Below are 27,499 nucleotides of genomic sequence, written 5' to 3'. Positions count from 1 at the left end.
AACGGATCCCGGTAGGAGTTTGCTCCATCTCAGCTGATGAGGGCAGAGACATGCCTAGACATGTCTGCGCTGAGCGCAGTCTAAAGGCAGACAGCCATATTCAAAAGGTGACCATGCCAGCGTTAGTGTCGGGTGAATAGATGTGCGCTCTGGTGAGAGAGTCTGTACACATGACTAGTCATCTAGTTCACTAACAGATGGTGTTAGAGTCCACACAGCTGTCACAGTCAGCATATGCGAAGCAGCAACGAAGGAACCTCCACAATAACATGATGACAATATGTCAAAATAGCCTCATTTAAAACAAGCAGAAGAAAATGGTGACTGTCCAATCCATATCAGAATTTAAGGTTAGCTGTGCCATACAGACATGTATCTTAAAATGCACTGTTTTTTGATTAGTCTGATTTTGAGTAATACACTTAAGAAAATGGAAATTACAACACCATGAAGGCATTGGTCATTTGTGTTGATTTTCAAGATATGGAATGATGCCATGTAGGTATGTAAACGATCAAAGTTTCAGACCCATTGGATTGTTACTACAAGTCTCCCCACATGATTGGTCACAGAGGAATCAACTCCAGTATACGGACTCTGGTGTAGTGTAGTTGACTTGCAGTCTGTGCAGTGAAGTGTTCCCCATCAAACATGCCTCGACCACAGAGAAAATCACACTATCAACAACTGTCGCCATTTGAGAGGGCTCGGATAATTGGGCTGTGTGAGGCTGGATTATCGCTAAGGACTGTCACTGCACGTGTTGGCCGACAGGCATCTACGGTACAACGTGTATGGCAGCAGTGGTCAATTGAAGGTACCCACACTCCTAGACCTGGCACAGGCCCAGCGTGACAGACAACTGTGAGAGAGGATCACTGCATCATTCGGATGGCCCAGATGGAACCCCATGCAACAGCAGCACAAATCCAAGCAGCAGTGGCACCCCACGTTACACAACAAACAGTTGGTAATCGCCTGCGTGCAGCTGGCTTACGAGCCCGTGTCCCTGCAGAAGGTGTTCCATTGACCCCACAACAGTGACGTGTAAGGCTGGCCTGGTGTCGAGAAAGATGGACGTGGGTCGACAATGGCATCGGGTTGTCTTTAGTAATGAACCGCTCTTCTGTCTTGCCCGCAGTAATCGCCGGAATCGTGTGTCCCAATGTACCGGGGAGAGGGGCCGCCCCGATCTTATTGTTGAGAGACACACACGGCCAACACCAAGCATTATGGTCTGGGGAACTATTGGCTTTAATGTGAAATCACAATTAGTGCTTGTTGAGGGCACTATGACTGCTCGACAGTACGTTGATAGGGTACTCAATCCAGTGGTTGTTCCTATGATGGCGAACATTACCAATGGGATGTTTCCGCAGGACATTGCCCGGGTTCACACTGCACACATCTCCATAGAAGCTCTCCATGACATCACAACCTTAGAATGGCCCACTAGATCCCCGGACCTCAGTCCTATTGAGCATGTGTGGCACATGATGGGTCGACAACTCGCCAACTGTCCTCAGTCACCCACAACTCTGGAACAACTGACCCGTGCAGTGCAGCAAGCATGGGCCACAATTCCTCAGGAAGCAATTCAGGGCCTTATTGACTCCATGCCCCGAAGAATTCATCAATGTATTGCAGCTCGTGGTGGGCACATCCTGTATTGATTGTTGTCCAAACTTGCGGTCAGAGGGACCTGAAAGTGTAATTATCGAAGCAAAACTGAACACTCGTCCTGCATGTTCAATTGCAGCAGTGTAGTACCACCCCTTCTGGGTGTTGCAATTTCCATTTTCTTCAGTGTATTTTGTTAATGTAATAACGTTACACAGCTTTTCCCCATACTTTCTCCTTCCATCTATATCCCATCACTTTTGGACTTCAAAGAGAGGGAAGATAACAGGAAAACAGGCATGAATTTGATTAAGGTGGATCCCAGCTTGCCAGGGAGAGACCCACACACTATGAACTCGGAGCCAAATCCTGTGCCACACATGAAATGAGACTTGGAGGGTTAAACACTAGGATTGCAACACACTGCCGCAGACACAGTTGGAATGTGCCTTAACAGCCAGTCCATCTGGCATGACTTCCTCCGCCTCTACGACCGTTGGAAACTGAACAGTGAACGTTCCTCCTCCGTACCTTTTGTCTTTGAGCCAGAAAAAGTTTGATGGCTTCTACTGTCATTTCTTCCACTGAGGGAGTCATCACTCCACCTAGAGAGGCTCATCTTCCCCAAACTACTAGGGAGTCCGTTTATTTATTACTGTCCAAAACTCAGCGTTAAGCCGCTGGCAGTACGGTCTACTCCATAGCTATAGCAAGAAAGACCCGGTCAGACAGAAACTTCTCAATAGTAGGCACCCTCGGGGATTTCAGAAGAAGCAAAATAGATTTGGGATAACATTTTCCATGTGAACCTTTACAACTATAGTCCAAGGGTAAACTATGTCCTATCAATAAGAATTAAGGTTCATACTTTGTCTAACAAAGTAATACAAAAAAAATACTGTAGGTTAAATTAATAGAGTGCACTGAAAGATCTTTTAGATAAGAATAAGAAGGCATGTTCTTAACTTTTCTCTTTACATTTAACCCTGTGGTACTCAGGCGCAATTTTGTTATGGGAATACTCATGGGGCTTGCCCACAAGTTTATTTCCATCTTGATTGAATACATTGTTACTTATTTTGTTCTTTTTAGTCTTAAATTAATTATTGTTCATTTATAACACGTTTTTTTTGTATTTCAAGTTTCTTCTGAGATTTTGCAAACCGTTAATTCACAATTAGTTATACTAAGTTACATAATTTCAAATCAGAATGTCCAGTCTTTCTATCCACTCTAAAATACTGCCTCTGATGGAATCAAGGAATCAGCCCAGGTACCCCCAAATAGGCACGTAGCTTTTAACTGCCAACTATGTGAGGGATGGTTTACTGAGGGGCACCACATTCGCATTCTGGTGACGTTAAACATTTCCTCTTGTAAAATGAGAGTCTGTATATTCCATGGCCCATCCAAACTTTGTTAAGAGTGACCCACTGCCTGTGCAGTAGATGAAATCCTCTTAACATTTTGCACACCAGAAAACATGTTGTGAAGGGACAAGGCTGTTGAAGATTCCCAGCAGTCTTTCCAAACTTTCACAGGTTTACAGATGTCGCGGGTCATGTCAGCAGCAGCATGCAAAGGTGGATGGCGTGACTTCAACCTTTGAAGACTGAGTGCAAGGATGTCTTCCTGTACCGGTAATTCGGGGTATTTGCGGATTTTATGGTACTCTTGTAACAGGGCATTCAATATGTGCGGATCAGGTGCCATTATTCCCGTGAGCAGTGGGAGCCAATAAATTGGCATGGATCTGCTTCTGCCCGAAATAAGGTGCATGCTGCCGTTCAGCCGTGTATCAACATATTGGGTATATGGCTGGGAGGAGGTAGGCAAGGCGTGTAACCCAGAGGGGAAATAGGAAAAAGATACAGAGAAGTCCAACAAGAAAACTGATAGCTTGAAAATCTACAGAAGTACATAATAAAGATTTTTAAATACCCTTTGAAGATAATAAGGAAATATGGGCACAGTACCAAAAAGCAAAACAAAAGAACTTTTAGGAAGTTCAGAATGGAAGTGGTTCTGGAAGAGAGTCCCATCAAAATATACAGGCTGTATTAGATACAAGTAAAAGTGTTAACATTTATCATTCAGCATAGGACATATTTTAATTTACATGCCTTGTATGAAGTACTAACGTTACTAACACCTAAAATAACATAATTTTTTCCCTTTACAGAAGACAACAGCTAGCTGAAAGAGCATTCTTGCCTGTAGATGGTATGTATTACATTTCATCTATTTCCTGGTCTTAGAATGTATTTTATTTGCAGTGCCTATTGAAGTGGGAAAATATTGTGTATCTTCTCTAAGGAATCATTTACTCCTACATTTCTTCTTTTTACCTATTATTACAGATTTCTGCAACTCTGGAAGGGAGGTACATTCAGGGAAACGGGGTGCTCTAGGGAGTGATCGTAAGGTTACAGGGATCTGGAAGCCAAGTAGGGATGACATAAAAATGTTAGTATTGAACTGTAGAAGTATTGAAAAAGAAAGGAATAGAATTACATAATTTAGAGAAACCGAAGTAATAGATGGTATTAGTGATCATGAAGCTGATTTTGTTGTAGTTAAATATAAATGTGATAGAAAGGAAGGCCTTAAAAGTAGAACTATTAGGCAATAGCATATGGCTAATAAATCAGGCATGACGGAGTTTTTAAAAAGTAACTGTGATTGGTGGAAAATGGTAAAAAAAATGTAAACAGACTCTGGGATGTGTTTAAATCAATTGTGTTAGGAATGTGAAAATAAGTTTGTACCTTTAAAGATGGTAAGGAATGGTAAAGAAGTAGTATAATTGGACAGTTCTGGCGCCTCCTCCCGCGGGAAATTTGAATTCTGGCGGAAAATTTGAATTTTGGCGGGAAATTTGAATTTTGGCGGGAGATTTGAATTTGTAAACAAAGCCACGTGCTTTTTGACAGCTGTCATCGACAACAACGCATCGCTAACCTCACTGCTGCCATCTTGACGGGCCTAAACCTCAGTGGTACCAACTTAACCTAACTAGCGCGAGGTAAACAAAGCCACGTGTTTTTTGACAGCCACGTGCTTTTTGACAGACAACAACACATCGCTAACCTCAGTACTGCCATCTTGACGGGCCTAAACCTCAGTAGTGCCAACTTAACCTAACTAGCGCGAGGTAAACAAAGCCACGCGTTTTTTTGACAGCCACGTGCTTTTTGACAGACAACAACGCATTGCTAACCTCAGTACTGCCATCTTGACGGGCCTAAACCTTAGTGGTACCAACTTAACCTAACTAGCGTGTGGTAAACAAAGCCACGTGCTTTTTGACAGCTGTCATCCGCCATCTTTAAACCACAGAGCACTGTGCTGCCCTCTTTATCGTAGTAGATGTAAATTCGTCACCTGTCATCGGCAGTGCTGCCATCTTGGCGGGCCTAAACCTTAGTGCTACCAACTTAACCTCACTAGCGTGAGATAAACATATCCACGTGCAGCTGTCATCCGCCATCTTTAATCCATAGAGCACAGTGCTGCCCTCTTTGTGGTGGCGGATAATTTGAAAAATGCTTTTTGATAGCAGCCATCTTTGAGCACCGTGCTGCCCTCTTTAGCTACTTACCTTTGAAATGTGGTGGCCGTAAATTCCACGTGCTTTACAAACCTATATGCTTTTCTGACAGCTGTCATCCGCCATCTTTAATCCAGAGAGAACAGTGCTGCCCTCTATGTGGTGGCGGCAAATTCCACGTGCTCTTGTTTGGAAACAAATCAATATGCTTTTTTGACAACTGTCAACCGCCATCTTTAATCACCGTGCTGCCCTCTTTAGCTACTTACCTTTGACAGCTGTCATCCGCCATCTTAAATCCAGAAAGAACAGTGCTGCCCTCTTTAGCTACTTACCTTTGAGGCGGTTAATTTGAAAAATTCTTTTCGACAAGCAGCCATCTTTAATCCAGAGAGAACAGTGCTGCCCTCTTTAGCTACTTACCTTTGAGGTGGTTAATTTGAAAAATTCTATTTAACAAGCTGCCATCTTTAATGAAAAGAGCATCGTGGTGCTATCTTGCGGGTAAATTTTACGTCACAGCTGTCAACCACCATCTTTAATCCAGAGAGCACCGTGCTGCCCTCTTTAGCTACTTACCTTTGAAATGTGGTACGTCACAGCTGTCATCCGCCATCTTGCATCGCAAACCTCAGTGCTGCACTCTTTAGCTAGATACCTTTGAAATGTAGTGGCGGCAAATTCCACGTGCTCCTGTTTGGAAACAAACCTATGCGCTTTTTGTCAGCTATCATACGCCATCTTTAATCTAGAGAGCACCGTGCTGCCCTCTATTTGGTAGTGGTAAATTCTACACGCTCTTGTTTGGAAACAAACCCATGTGCTTTTCTGACAGCTGTCAACTGCCAGAGAGCACCGTGCTGCCCTCTTTATGCCGGTGGCAAATTCCACATGCTTTTTGACAGCTGTCTTCCGCAAGAGAGCACCGTGCTGCCATCTTTAGCTAGATACCTTTGAAATGTGGTGGCGGCAAATTCCACATGCTCTTGTTTAGTAAACAAAGCCACGTGCTTTTTTGACAGCTATCATCCGCCATCTTTAATCAATAGAGCACTGTGCTGCTATCATACGGGTAATTTCGTCAGCTGTCATCCACCATCTTTAATCTACAGAGCGCCGTGCTGCTCTCTGTAGTAGCGGGCAATTTGAAAAGTTCTGTTACTTGTCATCCGTCATCTTTAATCAACAAAGCTTCGTACTGCTATCTTTAGCTACATACATTTAACATGTGGTGGCGGATAATTTGAAAATTAAAAAAACTTCCGTTACCGTTAGCTATCATCCGCCATCTTTATTCAACAGAGCATCGTGCTGCTATCTCTAGCTACATACATTTAACATGTGGTGACGGCAATTTGAAATTCTATCTAGATGTCATCTTTAATCAACAGAGCACCGTGCTGCTATCCCTTTGAATTGTGGTGACGGATAATTTGAAATTCCGTTAGCTATCATCATTAAACATTAGTGCATTCGCTAACCTAACCTCTCATCTACTATCTTGAAGGAGATTATACGACACCTCCCCTACCACCTCCTCCTCTTCCTCCTCTGTCAAGGCATAACTTTATCGAACACGCATCGCGAAGGCAAGAGTGTGCAGCGATATGCATGTTTAGACTTGCGGATTACGAAAGAAACAACAAGACTTGAATCGAACCCTGCACTCGATGTCGTTAACTTCAACATGTGATTAAAACATTGTCTGGTGTGTTCAGAACACTACATAAGTAGAATCGAATGCTGTACAACATGTTAGGGGATACCTTTGTTCTAAGAAGATCAGATTGAAACATAACAAGACTAGAATTGAACACTGCACTCGATGTCGTTAACCTTAACATGTGATCAGAACATTGATTGATGTGTTCAGATCACTAAACAAGTAGAACCGAACACTGTACAACTTGTCAGGGGATACCTTTGTTCTAAGAAAATTAGATTGAAACATAACAAGACTAGAACCGAACACTGTACAACATGTTAGGGGATACCTTTGTTCTAAGAAGATCAGATTGAAACATAATGAGACTAGAATTGAACACTGCACTCGATACAACATGTGATCAGAAAATTGATTGATGTGTTCAGATCACTAAACAAGTAAAACCGAACACTGTACAACATGTTAGGGGATACCTTTGTTCTAAGAAGATCAGATTGAAACATAACAAGACTAGAATCGAACACTGCACTCGATGTCGTTAACCTTAACATGTGATCCAATACAACATGTTAGGGAATACCTTTGTTCTAAGAAAATTAGATTGAAACATAGCAAGACTAGAATCGAACACTGTAAGAACATTGTTTGATGTGTTCAGAGCAAAAGTACAACTTCAATGATTTACCTAGTGTAAAAATCAAAAACACACACTGTGCACATATCGCATAGCTATCTCGCCTATCACTTCCCTAGTAAGAAAATCAAAAACACACTGTGCACACATCGCATAGCTAACTCGGCAACACTTCAAATCATTTGCTTAGTACGAAAATAAAAATAAAAAAATCTATACCGCGTAGCTAACTCGTTCATCACACTGCTAAGACGCTTAGTAATTGCAAATATACTGATATATGACATACGAAAATCAAAAAAGCATACTGTGTAGCCAACTCGCTCGGGTCACTCGCTTAGTAATTGCAACACGACTAGAACACTGATACACGTTACTCTTTTTTTCTCGAAACTCACACACACACACACACACACACACACACGGATAAGAATGTTCCGAGATACTACATACTTACATGTTAAAAAAATAGGGGGATGAAAGATCATAAATTATACGTACACATGTTGTCTCCTCCAAGTTGTAAGACGAAATAGACGCCGTACTGCGAGTTTCCGCTCTAGCTGGCGAACGGAAGTAGCATGATATCTCAGCAAAAAAATACGCATGAGCTTGCATACATGCAAGTCAGACTCAATGATGGATACCGCGATTCAAATCCTGGCAACTTATGCTGTCAGGAAGGGCATCCGGCGAGCATCTAGCTGTAAATCCCCGATTCTCATGTTAGAAAGGGCAACTTGTTGAAAACATTTTTAATCCCAGTTCTTTGACGTCAGGAAGGGCAACCGGTCGAAAACAATAGTGTATGATGTAAGAGGCTAGATACTGCTAGTTTTGCGTCAGGAAGGGCAACTAGTCTTAAAACAAATTCTTGCGATTTAAAATCATAGTTTTGCGTCAGGAAGGGCATCCGGCTGTAAAACAATAGTTCGTGATACAGCGATTTAAAATCTAAGAAGAGCATCTAGCTGTAAATCCCCGATTCTCGTGTTAGAAGTTGTAAAACGGATTCTTAATCAGAGTTCTTTGACGTCAGGAAGGGCAACCGGTCGAAAACAATAGCGTGTGATGTAAGAGGCTAGATACTGCCAGTTTTGCGTCAGGAACGGCAACTAGTCTTAAAAACGAATTCTTGCGATTTAAAATCTTGGTTTTGCGTCAGGAAGGGCATCCGGCTGTAAAACAATAGTTCGTGATACAGCGATTTAAAATCTAAGAAGAGCATCTGGCTGTAAATCCCCGATTCTCGTGTTAGAAGTTGTAAAACAGATTCTTAATCCGAGTTCTTTGACGTCAGGAAGGGCAACCGGTCGAAAACAATAGTGTATGATGTAGGAGGCTAGATACTGCCAGTTTTGCGTCAGGAAGGGCAACTAGTCTTAAAACAAATTATTGCGATTTAAAATCTTAGTTTTTCGTCAGGAAGGGCATCCGGCTGTAAAACAATAGTTCGTGATACAGCGATTTAAAATCTAAGAAGAGCATCTAGCTATAAATCCCCGATTCTCGTGTTAGAAGTTGTAAAACAGTTTCTTAATCCGAGTTCTTTGACGTCAGGAAGGGCAGCCGGTCGAAAACATTAGTGTATGATGTAAGAGGCTAGATACTGCCAGTTTTGCGTCAGGAAGGGCAACTAGTCTTAAAACAAATTCTTGCGATTTAAAATCTTAGTTTTGCGTCAGGAAGGGCATCCGGCTGTAAAACAATAGTTCGTGATACAGCAATGTAAAATCTAAGAAGAGCATCTAGCTGTAAATCCCCGATTCTCGTGTTAGAAGTTGTAAAACAGATTCTTAATCCGAGTTCTTTGACGTCAGGAAGGGCAACCGGTCGAAAACAATAGTGTATGATGTAAGAGGCTAGATACTGCTATTTAAAATCCTAGGAGGGTATCCAGTTGTGAAACGGATTCTTGTGATTTAAAATCTCGCGTCAGGAAGGGCAACCGGTCGTAAAACAAATTCTTGCGTTTTAATCTCCTGCGTCAGGAGGAGGCACTCGGCTTTAAAACATATTTTTAATCCCGGCCCTGCTACGTTAGGAACCACATCTAGCTGTAAAAACAGGAGCTTCAAACATTTACAGTTTTAAGCTTTAGGAACGGGTTATGGGTTTCATTTTCTGTTCTACTACATAGAACACTATCTTTGAAGTTGTATCGGCGCAGTCATTCAGAGCGAGTGCGGAATGTATGTGTTGGCTGAAATTGTACACTCGGCTTCCGGCTGCACTAACCTTGAACGAAGACACGGTGTGCTGATAAGCAACTTGTAACTCATAGAACGTCTTATTGCTAGATTATAAGCGTATTAAGGTTGTAAAATATTCTGTTCTGTAAAACTGAAATAGTCTTCCTCTGTGGTGTAGTAGTTAGTGTGATTAGCTGCTACCCCCGGAGGCCCGAGTTCGATTCCCGGCTCTGCCACGGAATGTGTAGCATTTAGTCCATGTAAGTTCCTAACATAAAATATCATGATTGTACGGAGAGGTTAAAACACAGTGCCAGCATATAGCCTACTCCTATCGAAAGAGCCTGCACGGCACCGGCATGTAGGCTTCTCCTGTTGAAGGAGCCTGTACAAGGTTTAACACCTGCCATCAACAGCCCTTACTTAATACTGGCTTTTTTTTTGCACGCCCTCGAAACTACCTAAGAATGTAATATACTACCGTAGGGAGAGTGTAAAACCCAGTGCTGGTACATAGCCTACTCCTACCGAAGAAGCCTGCACACAGCTTAACGCCTCCATCCGACAAATGAATCACCCTCAACACTCTTGTACTCACAATCATTTTCGAAGGAGTCTGCATAAGGTTTAACGTCCCCATCAACAACCCTTACTTAATGCTAGCTTTTTTGCACACCCCGCCTCTTAGATCATACACCATAGTTTTACGACCGGTTGCCCTTCCTGACTAGGATTTTAAATCGCAGTATACGCGATAAATTTGTTATAGCGGGTTTTATAACTAGATATCCCGGTACCGGCACATAGCCTACTCCTACCAAAGAAGCCTGCACACAGCTTAACGCCTCCATCCGACAGATGTAGGCTACTCCTGTTGAAGGAGCCTGTACAAGGTTTAACACCCGCCATCAACAGCCCTTACTTAATACTGGCTTTTTTTTGCACACCCTCGAAACTGCCTAAGAATGTAATATACTACCGTAGGGAGAGGGTAAAACCCAGTGCTGGTACATAGCCTACTCCTACCGAAGAAGCCTGCACACAGCTTAACGCCTCCATCCGACAAATGAATCACCCTCAACACTGTTGTACTCACAATCATTTTCGAAAGAGTCTGCATAAGGTTTAACGCCCCCATCAACAACCCTTACTTAATGCTAGCTTTTTTGCACACCCCGCCTCTTAGATCATACACCATAGTTTTACGACCGGTTACCCTTCCTGACTGGGATTTTAAATCGCAGTATACGCGATAAATCTGTTATAGCGGGTTTTATAACTAGATATCCCGGTACCGGCACATAGCCTACTCCTACCGAAGAAGCCTGCACAAGGCTTATTGCCTCCATCCGACAGATGAATCACCATCAACGTCTTGTACTCAAAATCATTTTCGAAGGAGTCTGCACAAGGTTTAACGCTCCCTATCAACAGCCCTTACTTAATACTGGCTTTTTTTTTGCACACCCCGCTTCTTAGATCATACACCATAGTTTTACGACCGGCTACCCTTCCTGACTAGGATTTTAAATCGCAGTATACGCGATAAATTTGTTGTAGCGGGTTTTATAACTAGATATCCTAGTGCCGGCACATAGCCTAACACAGCTTAACGCCTCCATCCGACAAATGAACCACCCTCAACACTCTTCAATCATTCCCGCTACTTCGGGAGATAGCAGGTTCGAACTCCTACTGTCGGAAGCCGTAAAAGAATAGCAAATGCTAGGCGAGGGACCTGCGCGATCGTCATAACATGATCTAGCCGGATGGCATAAGTTGCCAGGATTTGAATCGCGGTATCCATCATTGTGTCTGACTTGCATGTATGCAAGCTCACGCGTATTTTTTTTGCTGAGATATCATGCTACTTCCGTTCGCCACGGAAACTCGCAGTACTGCGCCTATTTTGTCTTACAACTTGGAGGAGACAACATGTGTACGTATAATTTATGATCTTTCATCCCCCTATTTTTTTAACATGTAAGTATGTAGTATCTCGGAACATTCTTATCCGTGTGTGTGTGTGTGTGTGTGTATTTGCAATTACTAAGCGTCTTAGCAGTGTGATGAACGAGTTAACTACGCGGTATAGATTTTTTAAATTTTTATTTTCGTACTAAGTAAATCATTTGAAGTGTTGCCGAGTTAGCTATGCGATGTGTGCACAGTGTGTTTTTGATTTTCATACTAGGGAAGTGATAGGCGAGATAGCTATGCGATATGTGCACAGTGTGTGTTTTTGATTTTTACACTAGGTAAATCATTGAAGTTGTACTTTTGCTCTGAACACATCAAACAATGTTCTTACAGTGTTCGATTCTAGTCTTGCTATGTTTCAATCTAATTTTCTTAGAACAAAGGTATCCCCTAACATGTTGTATCGGATCACATGTTAAGGTTAACGCCATCGAGTGCAGTGTTCGATTCTAGTCTTGTTATGTTTCAATCTGATCTTCTTAGAACAAAGGTATCCCCTAACATGTTGTACAGTGTTCGGTTTTACTTGTTTAGTGATCTGAACACATCAATCAATTTTCTGATCACATGTTGTATTGAGTGCAGTGTTCAATTCTAGTCTTATGTTTCAATCTGATCTTCTTAGAACAAAGGTATCCCCTAACATGTTGTACAATGTTCGGTTCTAGTCTTGTTATGTTTCAATCTAATTTTCTTAGAACAAAGGTATCCCCTGACATGTTGTACAGTGTTCGGTTCTACTTGTTTAGTGATCTGAACACATCAGTCAATGTTCTGATCACATGTTAAGGTTAACGACATCGAGTGTAGTGTTCGATTCTAGTCTTGTTATTTTGCAATCTAATTTTCTTAGAACAAAGGTATCCCCTAACATGTTGTACAGTGTTCGGTTCTACTTGTTTAGTGATCTGAACACATCAATCAATGTTCTGATCACATGTTAAGGTTAACGACATCGAGTGCCGTGTTCAATTCTAGTCTTGTTATGTTTCAATCTGATCTTCTTAGAACAAAGGTATCCCCTAACATGTTGTACAGCGTTCGATTCTACTTATGTAGTGTTCTGAACACACCAGGCAATGTTTTAATCACATGTTGAAGTTAACGACATCGAGTGCAGGGTTCGATTCAAGTCTTGTTATGTTTCTTTCGTAATCCGCCAGTCTAAACATGCATATCGCTGCACACTCTTGCCTTCGCGATGCGTGTTCGATAAGGTTATGTCTTGACAGAGGAGGAGGAGGAGGTGGTAGGGGAGGTGTCGTATAATCTCCTTCAAGATAGTAGATGAGAGGTTAGGTTAGCGAATGCACTAATGTTTAATGATGATAGCTAACGGAATTTCAAATTATCCGTCACCACAATTCAAAGGGATAGCAGCACGGTGCTCTGTTGATTAAAGATGACATCTAGATAGAATTTCAAATTGCCGTCACCACATGTTAAATGTATGTAGCTAGAGATAGCAGCACGATGCTCTGTTGAATAAAGATGGCGGATGATAGCTAACGGTAACGGAAGTTTTTTTAATTTTCAAATTATCCGCCACCACATGTTAAATGTATGTAGCTAAAGATAGCAGTACGAAGCTTTGTTGATTAAAGATGACGGATGACAAGTAACAGAACTTTTCAAATTGCCCGCTACTACAGAGAGCAGCACGGCGCTCTGTAGATTAAAGATGGTGGATGACAGCTGACGAAATTACCCGCATGATAGCAGCACAGTGCTCTATTGATTAAAGATGGCAGATGATAGCTGTCAAAAAAGCACGTGGCTTTGTTTACTAAACAAGAGCATGTGGAATTTGCCGCCACCACATTTCAAAGGTATCTAGCTAAAGATGGCAGCACGGTGCTCTCTTGCGGATGACAGCTGTCAAAAAGCACGTGGAATTTGCCACCGGCATAAAGAGGGCAGCACGGTGCTCTCTGGCAGTTGACAGCTGTCAGAAAAGCACATGGGTTTGTTTCCAAACAAGAGCGTGTAGAATTTACCACTACCACATAGAGGACAGCACGGTGCTCTCTAGATTAAAGATGGCGGATGATAGCTGACAAAAAAGCGCATAGGTTTGTTTCCAAACAGGAGCACGTATAATTTGCCGCCACTACATTTCAAAGGTATCTAGCTAAAGAGTGCAGCACTGAGGTTTGCGATGCAAGATGGCGGATGACAGCTGTGACGTACCACATTTCAAAAGTAAGTAGCTAAAGAGGGCAGCACTGTTCTCTCTGGATTAAAGATGGCTGCTTGTCGAAAAGAATTTTTCAAATTAACCGCCTCAAAGGTAAGTAGCTAAAGAGGGCAGCACTTTTCTCTCTGGATTAAAGATGGCGGATGACAGCTGTCAAAGGTAAGTAGCTAAAGAGGGCAGCACGGTGATTAAAGATGGCGGTTGACAGCTGTCAAAAAAGCATGTTGATTTGTTTCCAAACAAGAGCACGTGGAATTTGCCGCCACCACATAGAGGGCAGCACTGTTCTCTCTGGATTAAAGATGGCGGATGACAGCTGTCAGAAAAGCAGATAGGTTTGTAAAGCACGTGGAATTTACGGCCACCACATTTCAAAGGTAAGTAGCTAAAGAGGGCAGCACGGTGCTCAAAGATGGCTGCTGTCAAAAAGCATTTTTCAAATTATCCGCCACCACAAAGAGGGCAGCACTGTGCTCTATGGATTAAAGATGGTGGATGACAGCTGCACGTGGGTTTGTTTATCTCACGCTAGTGAGGTTAAGTTGGTAGCACTAAGGTTTAGGCCCGCCAAGATGGCAGCACTGCCGATGACAGGTGACGAATTTACATCTACTACGATAAAGAGGGCAGCACAGTGCTCTGTGGTTTAAAGATTGCGGATGACAGCTGTCAAAAAGCATGTGGCTTTGTTTACCACACGCTAGTTAGTTTAAGTTGGTACCACTAAGGTTTAGGCCCGTCAAGATGGCAGCACTGAGGTTAGCGATGCGTTGTTGTCTGTCAAAAAGCACGTGGCTGTCAAAAAAACACGTGGCTTTGTTTACCTCGCGCTAGTTAGGTTAAGTTGGCACTACTGAGGTTTAGGCCCGTCAAGATGGCAGTACTGAGGTTAGAGATGCGTTGTTGTCTGTCAAAAAGCACGTGGCTGTCAAAAAACACGTGGCTTTGTTTACCTCGCGCTAGTTAGGTTAAGTTGGTACCACTGAGGTTTAGGCCCGTCAAGATGGCAGCAGTGAGGTTAGCGGTGCGTTGTTGTCGATGACAGCTGTCAAAAAGCACGTGGCTTTGTTTACAAATTCAAATCTCCCGCCAAAATTCAAATTTCCCGCGGGAGGAGGCGCCAGAACTGTCCAATTATACTACTTAACCCTTTGGATGCCGACCCATAATAGGTCATCATATGCATAGAATGCCAAGCATGTTTCAATGGATTTTGCGTCACTGTATAAAATATTTTATTTACGTCTCATTTTAAAATATATGGAGGTAAAATTTGGTATGTGAGCTTGATATACTCCAAGGAATATAAACATGTGACTTGCATTTCAAAAAACAAAATTTCGTGGAATAATGTGCACAAAAATATTATTATTTTTTTATTTTAAGAAAGGAACAACATACTTTGAAATTAATTAGCACATTTTACACTAAACCCAAAGTGACTAAGTTAAGATATTCAATCGTAAATCATATCTGGGATCATATATACCAATTTATGTTGTTAATGTAGGTCTACTTTACAATTTATAAACTAATTTCCAAAAACATTGAATATGTGGAAAGAAATACACGAACAGTATAACCTGTCAACGACTGAATATTTTATGAATTTTGGGAGAGTAATAGTTATCATTTAAGAGAACTGTGTCTAGTAGCAGTATTTGTTACTACAGAACACTTCAGAAGATCAGAACAACATAGAAAATCAACTAATAGTGTCAGAAATGAAAGTGTAAAAAACAGATTGAAATATTCTATGGGCGGATCATCAGATTGAGGTAGGCCTACGTGTTTAGGCCCTGGGAATTGATAAAAATGGTGGGGATGGACAACATTACTTTCAGGGAATATGCATTCAGTCCAAGAATCATCTAACTCACTGTCACTGTCATTTTCATTAGCACTGTCACTATAACTCTTTGACATTGCACGAAATATTGTAAGCCCATTAGCCAATGGCACGGCTCCATCATTCTCTGGTGCGCTACCTGAAGACCCCAAAAATATCATAATCAACACTTTCGATAAAATTAGAGTCGCTTACATCTTCAAAGCAACCCAAAAGTTCCTCAATTTCTTCTCCCGAATTAGGCCTACGTGACGACATGTCTTGTTGTGATAATTGTACTATTTACAACTTTACTACGACCTAAATAAATTGCTAGGTAATTATAACTGCAGTAGAAATAATAAAAACATTAATATATTACGATAAATAACTGAAATGGGTCAATTAGAACGTAAAATTATTGGAAACAAGTCACAACAAGCGGACATAAACAAACAAGGAGGCTGCCATATTGGATCATAGATGTCAAGCGCTCACAGATCATACACTCGCAATTGACGAGTAAACTAGCAAAAATGAAGCTATGTCAGTGCCATCTAATGACATAAGAAGGAATTACAAACATTTTACCTTCTTTCTACTTGATTTGTGACGCAATCTAGCTCCTTACTAGATAACTACACCACTTATAAGAGGGTGCCGATGGAATCGGCATCCTGGCATTTTTCGTACAGAATGTACGTGCCGATGCATCGGCATCTTGGCACTGTAAGAGTTAAAGATCCACCTAATTATAAGAGAGAAATAAAGAGACTAAGAAGGATGTGCAGTTTGGAAAGAAACAGAGTTAAAAATGCTGTGGAAGTAAGGAGAAATTGAAGGAACTTACTAGGAAATTGAATCTAGCAAAGAAGTCAGCTAAGGATAACATGATGGCAAGCATAATTGGCAGTCATACAAATTTAGTGAAAAATGGAAGAGTATATATAGGTACTTTAAGGCAAAAGCAGGTCCCGAGAAGGACATTCCTGGAATAATTAATGAACAAGGGGAGTGTGTATGTGAGGATCTTCTACAGGCAGAAGTATTCAGTCAGCAGTATGCAAAGATTGTTAGTTACAAGGATAATGTCGAGATAGAGGAGGAGACTAATGCTAAAGAAGTATTAACATTTACATATGATGATAATGACATTTACAATAAGATACAAATTTGAAAACTAGAAAAGCAGCTGGAATTGATAAGATTTCTGACGATACGAATGACATACTTCCGTGCATTTTTGACCTTATTATAGAGGTGAACAATTTGACGGCCAATCTCATTCCTATCGTTTATTTCAAATGTGTTTAAATTTTTATTTATATGCCAGGAGAATCTACTATAATCTAAGAACATTCTCCGAAGGAAAAGATGGCTGTTGAGAATGAACCCAGGAAAGATTAAAAATGATCGGTTTATGATCAGAATAAGTACATCGAAAATATACAGCCTGTTTCCAATCATTCGACATAATCTACTATAATCTAAGAACATTCTCCGAAGGAAAAGATGGCTGTTGAGAATGAACCCAGGAAAGATTAAAAATGATCGGTTTATGATCAGAATAAGTACGTCGAAAATCTACAGCCTGTTTCCAATCATTCGACAGGGTCGGGAATGGAATGAATAAAGCCCCATCTAGCGGCGACGATAGGAATTGTGCCGGCTGCCTAAGCACTCCTCTGGGGCAACGTTTTGCTTTATAAAATCTTAAATGATCAATTGTTTGTAAATAGCACACTAGATTTGTATCTCTTGATGAAAAATTTGTTGAAACTTTGATATGGATTCCTTAGATAGTATAATACACTGACTGACAGAGCAAATGCAACACCAAGAAGGAGTGGTCAGAACTTTATGCCAATTGCAGGGTAGACTGACGTCACTGAGGTATGCTCATGATGTGAAATGCGCCGCTGTGCTGCGCACGTAGCGAACGATAAATGGGACACGGCGTTGGCGAATGGCCCACTTCGTACCGTGATTTCTCAGCCGACAGTCATTGTAGAACGTGTTGTCGTGTGCCACAGGACACGTGTATAGCTAAGAATGCCAGGCCGCCGTCAACGGAGGCATTTCCAGCAGACAGACGACTTTACGAGGGGTATGGTGATCGGGCTCAGAAGGACAGGTTGGTCGCTTCGTCAAATCGCAGCCGATACCCATAGGGATGTGTCCACGGTGCAGCGCCTGTGGCGAAGATGGTTGGCGCTGGGACATGTGGCACGTGCGAGGGGTCCAGGCGCAGCCCGAGTGACGTCAGCACGCGAAGATCGGCGCATCCGCCGCCAAGCGGTGGCAGCCCCGCACGCCACGTCAACCGCCATTCTTCAGCGTGTGCAAGACACCCTGGCTGTTCCGATATCGACCAGAACAATTTCCCGTCGATTGGTTGAAGGAGGCCTGCACTCCCGGCGTCCGCTCAGAAGACTACCATTGACTCCACAGCATAGACGTGCACGCCTGGCATGGTGCCGGGCTAGAGCGACTTGAATGAGGGAATGGCGGAACGTCGTGTTCTCCGATGAGTCACGCTTCTGTTCTGTCAGTGATAGTCACCGCAGACGAGCGTGGCGTCGGCGTGGAGAAAGGTCAAATCCGGCAGTAACTGTGGAGCGCCCTACCGCTAGACAACGCAGCATCATGGTTTGGGGCGCTAATGCGTATGATTCCACGTCACCTCTAGTGCGTATTCAAGGCACGTTAAATGCCCACCGCTACGTGCAGCATGTGCTGCGGCCGGTGGCACTCCCGTACCTTCAGGGGCTGCCCAATGCTCTGTTTCAGCAGGATAATGCCCGCCCACACACTGCTCGCATCTCCCAACAGGCTCTACGAGGTATACAGATGCTTCCGTGGCCAGCGTACTCTCCGGATCTCTCACCAATCGAACACGTGTGGGATCTCATTGGACGCCGTTTGCAAACTCTTCCCCAGCCTCGTACGGACGACCAACTGTGGCAAATGGTTGACAGAGAATGGAGAACCATCCCTCAGGACACTATCCGCACTCTTATTGACTCTGTACCTCGACGTGTTTCTGCGTGCATCGCCGCTCGCGGTGGTCCTACATCCTACTGAGTCGACGCCGTGCGCATTGTGTAACCTGCATTTCGGTTTGAAATAAACATCAATTATTCGTCCGTGCCGTCTCTGCTTTTTCCCCAACTTACATCCCTTTCGAACCACTCCTTCTTGGTGTTGCATTTGCTCTGTCAGTCAGTGTATATTAAATACTTCAGAATTTAAAGTCAACTCGGGGCCTAGTGGTAAAATTCTTTGTAGTAATGGATATAATTTTATTCCTTATTATTGGCCCCGATGTGCGGAGGACGACTCACTTCTACCGAGGTAAGTGTGCATCTGCTTTAAAACAAATACAAATCAAGTGTGCTATTTACAACAATTGATCATTTAAGATTTTATAAAGCAAAACTGGTATTTTCCAAGAATATCATCAAGAGTAAAATGGACAATTTAACTGTTTTATCTATCATACGACTTACAATTTTAACAAAATTTTGAAGATCTAATTTTAAATGTTGTAAACATACATCAATATTTTAATGTGCCTTTCCAATTTTTAATGATATCTATTTTGTATTTCTGATATATTAATGTTAATTTATTAATAGCTGATGATGTCCCTTAGGGGATGAAACATGTACTAAATATAATAAATTATACATTGTATTGAATAGGCGGACCACTTCGTTATAATATTTAAGTTTATCTTGAATATTCACTAATTGATTATAATCAATATGGGATTAGTATTACTTGAAATGAAGCTGTTAAAGCTTGTCACTTGTAACACCAGTCTTATGCATGGTTGCAAGGCCCCTGAGCTATGACAAAGAAAGATGTTAGGCTAGACAACACCATAGGGAGACGAGCATGACAGGATTGAAAAACAAACAATAAAACAGAACAGTAATCCAGGTGAGTAACTTACCATACATAAGTGGAAGCAACAAACATTGCAGCAAGGCCCTTCCCATTAAAAAAAAAAAGTCTAAGATCCCCAGAAAATGCTGAGATAGATATCAAAAATAACACCAAATTTAAAAGAAAAAACTATATAATAAGCTTAAATAATTTTACATTAAATAAAAATTGAAACAAAGGTTTTCAAAATAAAGAAAACTTTAAATATGAGCAAACAGAACAGTAATTGAATAAATAAAATTGATAAATAATCAAATGAGATTTAAATAAATATATTGTTTTAAAATAATTCTATTTCATTAACAAATAAAAATGGTGCACCATACCTAACTTTATCTTAACAAGTTATTAAAATATATTATGTTAAATTAAAAATACATTTTTTATGAGGAACAAAACGTAGGTTGAATAACTTTGAGTGGCTTTTGACAGACCCCAGTGAAGGGATCATTCATCCGCAATACCCACGGAAACATAGTTCCACAACTCACTACATGAAATTAAAACATAGACATATCCTGACGAAGATATTTACACCAAGCCCGCACAAAATGAGGAAAATTTATATATAAACTTTATTGCACAGAAGTTGTGCAGTATTAGGATACATTAATCAATACAGAGGTCTATGATTGATTTCACACGATTTTTACACAACAGTACATGATATCGGTCACAATGTTTACCACAGAGTTCACATATGCACAGCGAGTCCGGGTCGTGGTATGTCTTTGACCTACAGATTTTGTGATGGTAGTCATGGACTGCCATGGAATTTACAAAATGTCTCAGCTCCTGGTTTGTGCCGGTCCATGCTCTGTTCATCATGGCCTCTGAAGAGTAGAACTCTGGCCATATCTCCTTCTTTTTCTTCTTCCTCTCTAACCGCAGTTTCTTCCAGTTCTCTGTACAGGGCAGATTGAATTTCCATCTCAGGTCCTCTATTAGAAATGTTTCTCTCGCGAGTTCGTACGCTAGTCTTGACTTGGTGTACTTTGAAATTCCGAGGGCTGCTTTCAAGAATCTGGCTTTCACTTTTTCCATTTGTATTAGGTCTTTATAGCTTAACTTTTCCCATGTTATCTCTATTCTGTATGTTAGAATAGGAATGATTTTGGCTTCAAAGAGGGCTATAGCTGTATCCAGGGAAAGTTTGCTTAATGACATGATGTTGTAGATGGCTTTGGTTGCGGCAAATGCTCATTGTGTTGTGTGAATTCTGAATGAGTGTGCTGTTGTCTGGACCGTTACGCCAAGATATTTGAAGCTGTTCGTAGTTTGTAGATGTTCATGTTTGAGGTAAATTTTGTCCCTTGCGGATAGGCGTCCTCCTTTCCTGAAGACCATGTGTACTGTCTTTTCTGCTTTTATTTGCAGTCCGTTTTATTCAGCCCATGTTCCTAGAGCATTTATTCCTTTCTGGAGTTCGTTAGTATCGTGAGAACCCATCACCATGTCGTCTGCGTATATATAAATCTTGAGGGACGGAGCGGAAGTTCTTATTGCTTGGACCACGTCATGTGTGGCTACGTTGAACAGAAGGGGACTAAGGGGGTCTCCTTGTAACACTCCGTTTGTCTGTATAATTTCTTGCGAGGTTATTACGTTGTCTGAAATTATGATGGTGTTTTTACTCAGGATGTTGTGTATCAAGACGCTTAGTTCCTTGTTTTGTTCCACCATCTGTTCTAGTTTGGCGCATGTTAAGGTCCTGTTGAGATTGTCGAATGCTTTTGTAAAATCGACGAATACTGCATGGAATTTTCCTTTTGGGAATCTTATATCCTCCTCGATATCGTCTATGAGGTTTTTGACTGCATGTAGGGTGCTTCGGCTTTTCCTGAATACAAATTGTTCCTCTGGGATCTTGTTGTCGATTTCCTCTGTTAGTCTTATCTTTACAGGATTCGTCAGAATTTTGAGAAAGTTGTTCTCTAGCGCAATTCCCCGGTACGAGTTTGGGTCAAGTGGCTCTCCTTTTCCCGTGTATATCATTCTGATTTTTGAGGTTTTCCAGCTCACCGGGATTTGTCCTGTATACAGACATAAGTTCATCATGTTCGTGATTGCTGGGATTAAAACTCCCGAGGCTGCTTTGATGTGCTTGTTAAATATCCCATCCGGGCCTGCTGCCTTCTTGTTTTTCAATGTTGATATAGTGTTTCTAATTTCCTCTGTTGTAAATCTTCTGATGTCATCGTATTGTCTTGTTATTTCATGAGCTTCGTTGACCCTTTGTTTGTTTAGGATGTTCGTGAAGTGAGCCTCCCAGATTGGCATCTCTATTTCCCCCATTGTCTGTGATTGTCGTGGCTTTAGAGCAATGTTGGGGTTTTCTTTTGCTTCTTCCACCATTCTTCTAGCCTCGAGTTCTGTGAAATCATCTCGTTTCTTCTTTAGAAGGTTTTTATATTCTTTTCTGGGACTGCTATATGTGATCAGGTCGTCCTGATTTTGAGTGCATTTGGCCACGTGAAGGGCTGATATGACTCTCTTTCTCTCTGTATAGCATTGTTGATCGAACCATTTCTTTGCCTTTCGTTCATTGTGGAGGTTGCGGCTTTGATTATGTCTTGTAGCGCTGTTGCAGCAGCATCTAGGTCCTTTTCCTGAATCTTGTTTTCAAAGATGGTAAGCTTGTCTCCATTTTCGCGTATTTTATTCACGTCTATCTTTCTGGAGGTTCTGTTCATATGGTTTGTTTCCTGTCATGTGCCTGTAGACTCTTTCAATTTGAAAGTAGTTGTCACTGGACAATGTTTCTTTATTGGTGTCACTGTGTCGGAATATAACACCTTATGGTCTGTTACTTCTAGATCATTGCCTTTGTACAGGATTATGTCTACGGTACTGCTACCATTATGTGCGAAGTATGTGTTGTCTTCTCTCTTACTAACCAGTGTAAATCCCTCTTCTGCCATTATCTGTAGTAGTTCCCTACTTCTGCAATCATACTTATCTAGCCTACAGTTTAGGTCGCTCGCTTAATACTTTTTCCCGTGGCCGTCTTTCCTAGAGCAGTCATCATGATTGCTATGTCGTCTTCAATCGGGGTCAGTGGTTCGATGTATAGGCCTACAAAAGTCACTCTCTCGGACTCCACTATTATGGTGTCTTCTTGTTCACTTATGTTGTTTCTAATTGCGTGCGAGTTCATCACGGCTACAAAAATTGACTAAGATAGTGAGTTACAGAGTAAATCGACGTGATTATACAGGTTTAATCAAGTAGACTAAGTTTCAGAGATATATTAAAGTCTCTACTTACTACTAAAAATGAGGAAAATTTAAACTCTATTTAAACTTTAATCTCAAACACCATCCAACGAATAAGAAAATCAACAAATTTAAAAACCATAGTCAATAAGTTAGTAACCCAAGGTGTCATTACAACAGGAGAGTCAAACACAATCTCACCTCAAGATGAAACAATTCATTATCACATTAACAACGCCACGCAAGAACAAGGAGAAAAATCCCAAGATAAGACAACAATTGACCAGTTACGTTACTGGTAAGTCTGGATAAGATAACACAACAATGTGAAGAAAAGATAAGAACTACGAAGGTTAGATACCTTACACTAAGGGCTGTCCAAAAGCCCCAATGAAAAATGTAATTGTTAGAAGAACTACCACTTTAGAACCTTACATACGTAAAATATAGGGATAAACCAACTTAACATGAAGTATAAATTAATTAATAATACATAGTGATAAACCATATAAACCTAATGTATATTATCTACAAATACCAAAAGTGAATTTAATATTTTATGAAAATCAATATGATGATGATGATGATAATAATAATAATAATAATAATAATAATAATAATAATAATAATAATAATAATAATAATAATAATAATAATCTTTAAAAAAGTGTGATAATCAGTGATTACATAGCGCATAGGTCAATACACGGGCATAAGGGAGTCAAAACTTACGTAATGATGTATCAATAAATCAGATCAGAATAACAAAATGAAAATAAGCACTGATAGGCCAAGAATTGCACAGCCACGACTCGCAATAAATTTTAAATAGCCACAACACATGCATCAAGGAAATAATACCATGAAACACATGCCAAACAAGCAGAAAACTAATATATCAGAGGTAAAAAATAAAATTAAGAAAGGCAAAGGAAAATTTCAAAGTTACCGGTCAAACAATAGCTCAAACGGCGCACGAAGCAAATACGAATACCGAAATCTCACCACCAGAAGCACACCAAATAAGTTGAACGACACATAAAGATAAAATTACATGAACAGAAGAAATTTCATTAAATGAGTACTTACATTGTAGCGAGATATCCATTGACCTATGTACTAGTAACACTCACAGGGAAGAATTAAAACAAATTAAAATTTTACATCTGATTTACAATATTAACATTACCGGGCGAGTTGGCCGTGCGCGTAGAGGCGCACGGCTGTGAGCTTGCATCCGGGAGATAGTAGGTTCGAATCCCACTATCGGCAGCCCTGAAGATGGTTTTCCATGGTTTCCCATTTTCACACCAGGCAAATGCTGGGGCTGTACCTTAATTAAGGCCACAGCCGCTTCCTTCCAACTCCTAGGCCTTTCCTATCCCATCGTCGCCATAAGACCTATTTGTGTCGGTGCGACGTAAAACAAATAGCAAAAAAAACAAAACAGCAATATTAACATTAAAATGAATAATCAATCCCCTGATGGGGTTTAATACCCTATTTTAACTGATTCTGGTTGGTTTTTCCATCATGTTAGAAGCTGGGAAGTGAGACATGGCTACAAGGTGTCCACTCGCGAGCAGTTCTAACAGCAGACAGTCACTTTCATTAGTAGTCCACGCGAAGCGGTAGAGTCTAGCGAACGTAGTGCTCTCTGGAAATAAGAGTTCATACACAATACTAGTTCCACCATTTGCAGACAGATGGCGTTAGAGTATGCTTTACAGTCCGATACACACACATATTGCCAACATGGAAATATCAAGTGCTCCATGCATTTATTATATAAAATGAACCGTGCCGTACAGACAAGTAATTAAATTATATGGTTCGTATAATATTCAGATCCCAAATGAAAAATATTGATACTGTCCTAATGTCACAGGGGAAAATGTGGCAGAGCAGTTTATGTAGACATTTCTTTACGTAAAATTAAGCTGACATCTGTCATTCATAATGGAACACAGTTTCATGTAAAAGATTAAAACCCATAATATGTATAAAAATAGTTTTAATATTACTAGGCAAATATATATTAGCAATTCACAGTAAGAGGTGGAACCTTTCTTAAAAGTTAGGCTTCAGCTTAAAACTTGTTTAACAATTCCTAAGGTTTCAATTTATCAATTTTTTTTTTTTTTTTTTTTGTGATTTATAGGTGTCCTTTCTCAAAGACATCTTCTTAGCCATGAGTTTGTCTGTCATAACTTCTTTATAGTTATTCAATAATATATTACAAAAAATGTATATATATTTGTCAACAAAAGACTAATAAAAGTCCATAGCCATACAGTATTTAGCGAAGATCATCAGATTGATAGATGAAGAAAATAAGCTAATTAGAAAAGCTCAGGACAGAAATGCATGTGTCATAATGTGTCATAATGATCAATAAACTGCATTAAGGACAAAGCACTGCAATTACAAGAAGAAGAATATGAAGCCACTCTAGAGTAAGTACGACATATTAAAACTGTTAACTTTTATTCCACATGCAACAGCTTATATGAAACTAGATAAAGTACCCATTCCATAGCATACAACACACCTTTTCGTGACTTTTGTTTTCTTCTCTGTTGGGGGAATATGCATGGGAAAGTGGGCCCTTGATTTAGCTTGTAATCTGGTAGGGGTGGTGCTCACTGAAGGTCGACCTCGAACATCCTTGGGAACATCCTGTTTTATAATTGTGAACTGTTTCCATTTAAGAGTGCCACAGAAACTGCAAGTTATGGTCATACTGCCTGTCTAGAGCATTCCGTGCATGCTGTATGGATTTCAGGATCATAACAAAACTCTGTGTCCTGGAAAGAGTCCCACGTCATACGCATGAACTTAGCTCTGTGCTCCCTTTTGTCAAGGAGCTGGGCTTGATGCTTCTCTGGAGTCTGAGACATTTGCTGTGAAGAATGACTTGTAGTATCAGTTATGAGGCGGTCCTGGCATAGTCAGGAGTTTCAGATCTCCGCATTTCAGCCTGTCTTGAGGCCTGACTGGGTCAAGTAAACCTCGTGCTGACTGGGAGCGTCAGATCCCTGTAATTCAACCTCTCTCAAAGCCTGACTGGCAGTGCTAACCTTGCATTGGTCAGGGGTTTTAGGTCCCCTCAATTCAGCCAATCTCAGAGCCTGACGAGCAAGGTGAGCCTTGTGTTGGGTGGAAGATTCAGCTAAGAATATTTAAGTTGCTGTAATAGGATTAGAAATGATTTATTGTGTATATATAGCAAACGGAACAATTACTACAGTAGGATATCATATTTTAAGCATATATTCAGAGAATTTCTGTGGTAAAAGACAATAAAAACTTGAAATCTCAGAATATAGAAATTATTTATTATGAAAAAAGATCTGTAACATAGTGTGAGGAGTACATTTCGAAATGAGGAGGCAGCACTATAAGAAGGAGATGTCCGTTTTATGATGATTCGTGTTTTTATGAAAACATCATGTGTAGAATACATTTCCTATGTAATAATAATATAATACAAACTGAATCATGTAAATTTAAAATTTTAGTTATAATATTTTATCATCTGACTTTATTCACTACATTTTAGAAGAACTTCCACTTATTCTAGGTATCATCTACCTACGGATTAAGCTTGAATATTGTTTTATTAATATTATGTAACTATTTATAATATTTTATTAATTACTACTATTACTATTTTAATATACAATTACTGTTTGCCATATCAATGTTTAATGCATACTGATGAATTGACTCAGTATAGAGAAAGAATGCTTTTGCTGTATAGAATTTATGAAAACTCTTATCAAGGAGGAACCGAGCAGAATGGCGTGTCTAAAGCTTATCTTAATTATAAAATGTTATATAGAAGAAAACTTATCCATGCCAAAACTTTAGCTTGTGAAAAATATATTGAGAATCCACCCAACAAATGCAAGGCGGCATGGGATATTATAGTAAAAGAAAACATCCCTACTCAAGACACATTTCTCGATCCTGAAGAACTGAATAATTTTTTCTTAAACTCTGTAAAAGAAATCAGAGATCAAATTAAGGCAACAGGTACAGTGATTCAGGTATTTTAGAAATTACTGGAACAAATGAGACTGCACGATAGTTCTGAAGAAATTGTTTGTCCCCACTTTTAAATATTGGAATAATTTTAGAAATTTTAAGTAAATCAGGAAATAATCCAAACAGTAAACACTTGTTAAAAATAAAAGCTGGAGGTTCAGAAATCAGATGTATTATTCTTTTGGTGATGTAATTAGGTAACCAATAACAATCTATACTCTTAGAGTTTGATCATTTTAAGCTAACTTTCATTACTTCATCAGATGTGATTTCAACCCGATGGAAGGTATTTCAGCAGGGGGGGGGTTGATTGTGAAGAAAGTCACTCGCAGTTATACTAATGAAGTTCAGAGGCCGTCTTTCATATGTCCGGTGCAATATGTCTAAACATTCAAGGTTTGGAATAAAAATTTACAAAATTTGCAAATCTAGTTCTGGCTGCTGTCTAACCTTCAAAATGTATGTAGGCGATGATGTAACGGATCCAAGTCTGCCGGCATGAACAAACGTTATGCTCAATATGTGTGAACCACTGTTAGGCCGAGGGCAATATACCAGTTCAACTTCTTGCTTTTAAGTTTACCATTACGACTAATTTTTACCAGTGGTGAACATA

General features: G+C 40.4%; 1 protein-coding gene across 1 annotated transcript in view; it reads left to right on the top strand.

Moving 5' to 3' along the window:
• Positions 1 to 27,499, top strand: part of LOC136875916 (trichohyalin) — a 292,525-nt gene that overhangs the window by 175,393 nt on the left and 89,633 nt on the right. Inside the window, exon 10 of the mRNA XM_067149535.2 lies at positions 3,803 to 3,843. Within this exon, the coding sequence (XP_067005636.2) occupies positions 3,803 to 3,843 (41 nt within the window). The remainder of the gene's footprint in view (positions 1 to 3,802; positions 3,844 to 27,499) is intronic.

Source organism: Anabrus simplex, chromosome 6 (genome assembly GCF_040414725.1).
Source record: "Anabrus simplex isolate iqAnaSimp1 chromosome 6, ASM4041472v1, whole genome shotgun sequence".
NCBI classification, from domain to species: domain Eukaryota; kingdom Metazoa; phylum Arthropoda; class Insecta; order Orthoptera; family Tettigoniidae; genus Anabrus; species Anabrus simplex.
The sequence above is the reverse complement of the archived record's forward strand: the minus strand, read 5'-3'. Positions and strand labels throughout refer to the sequence as shown.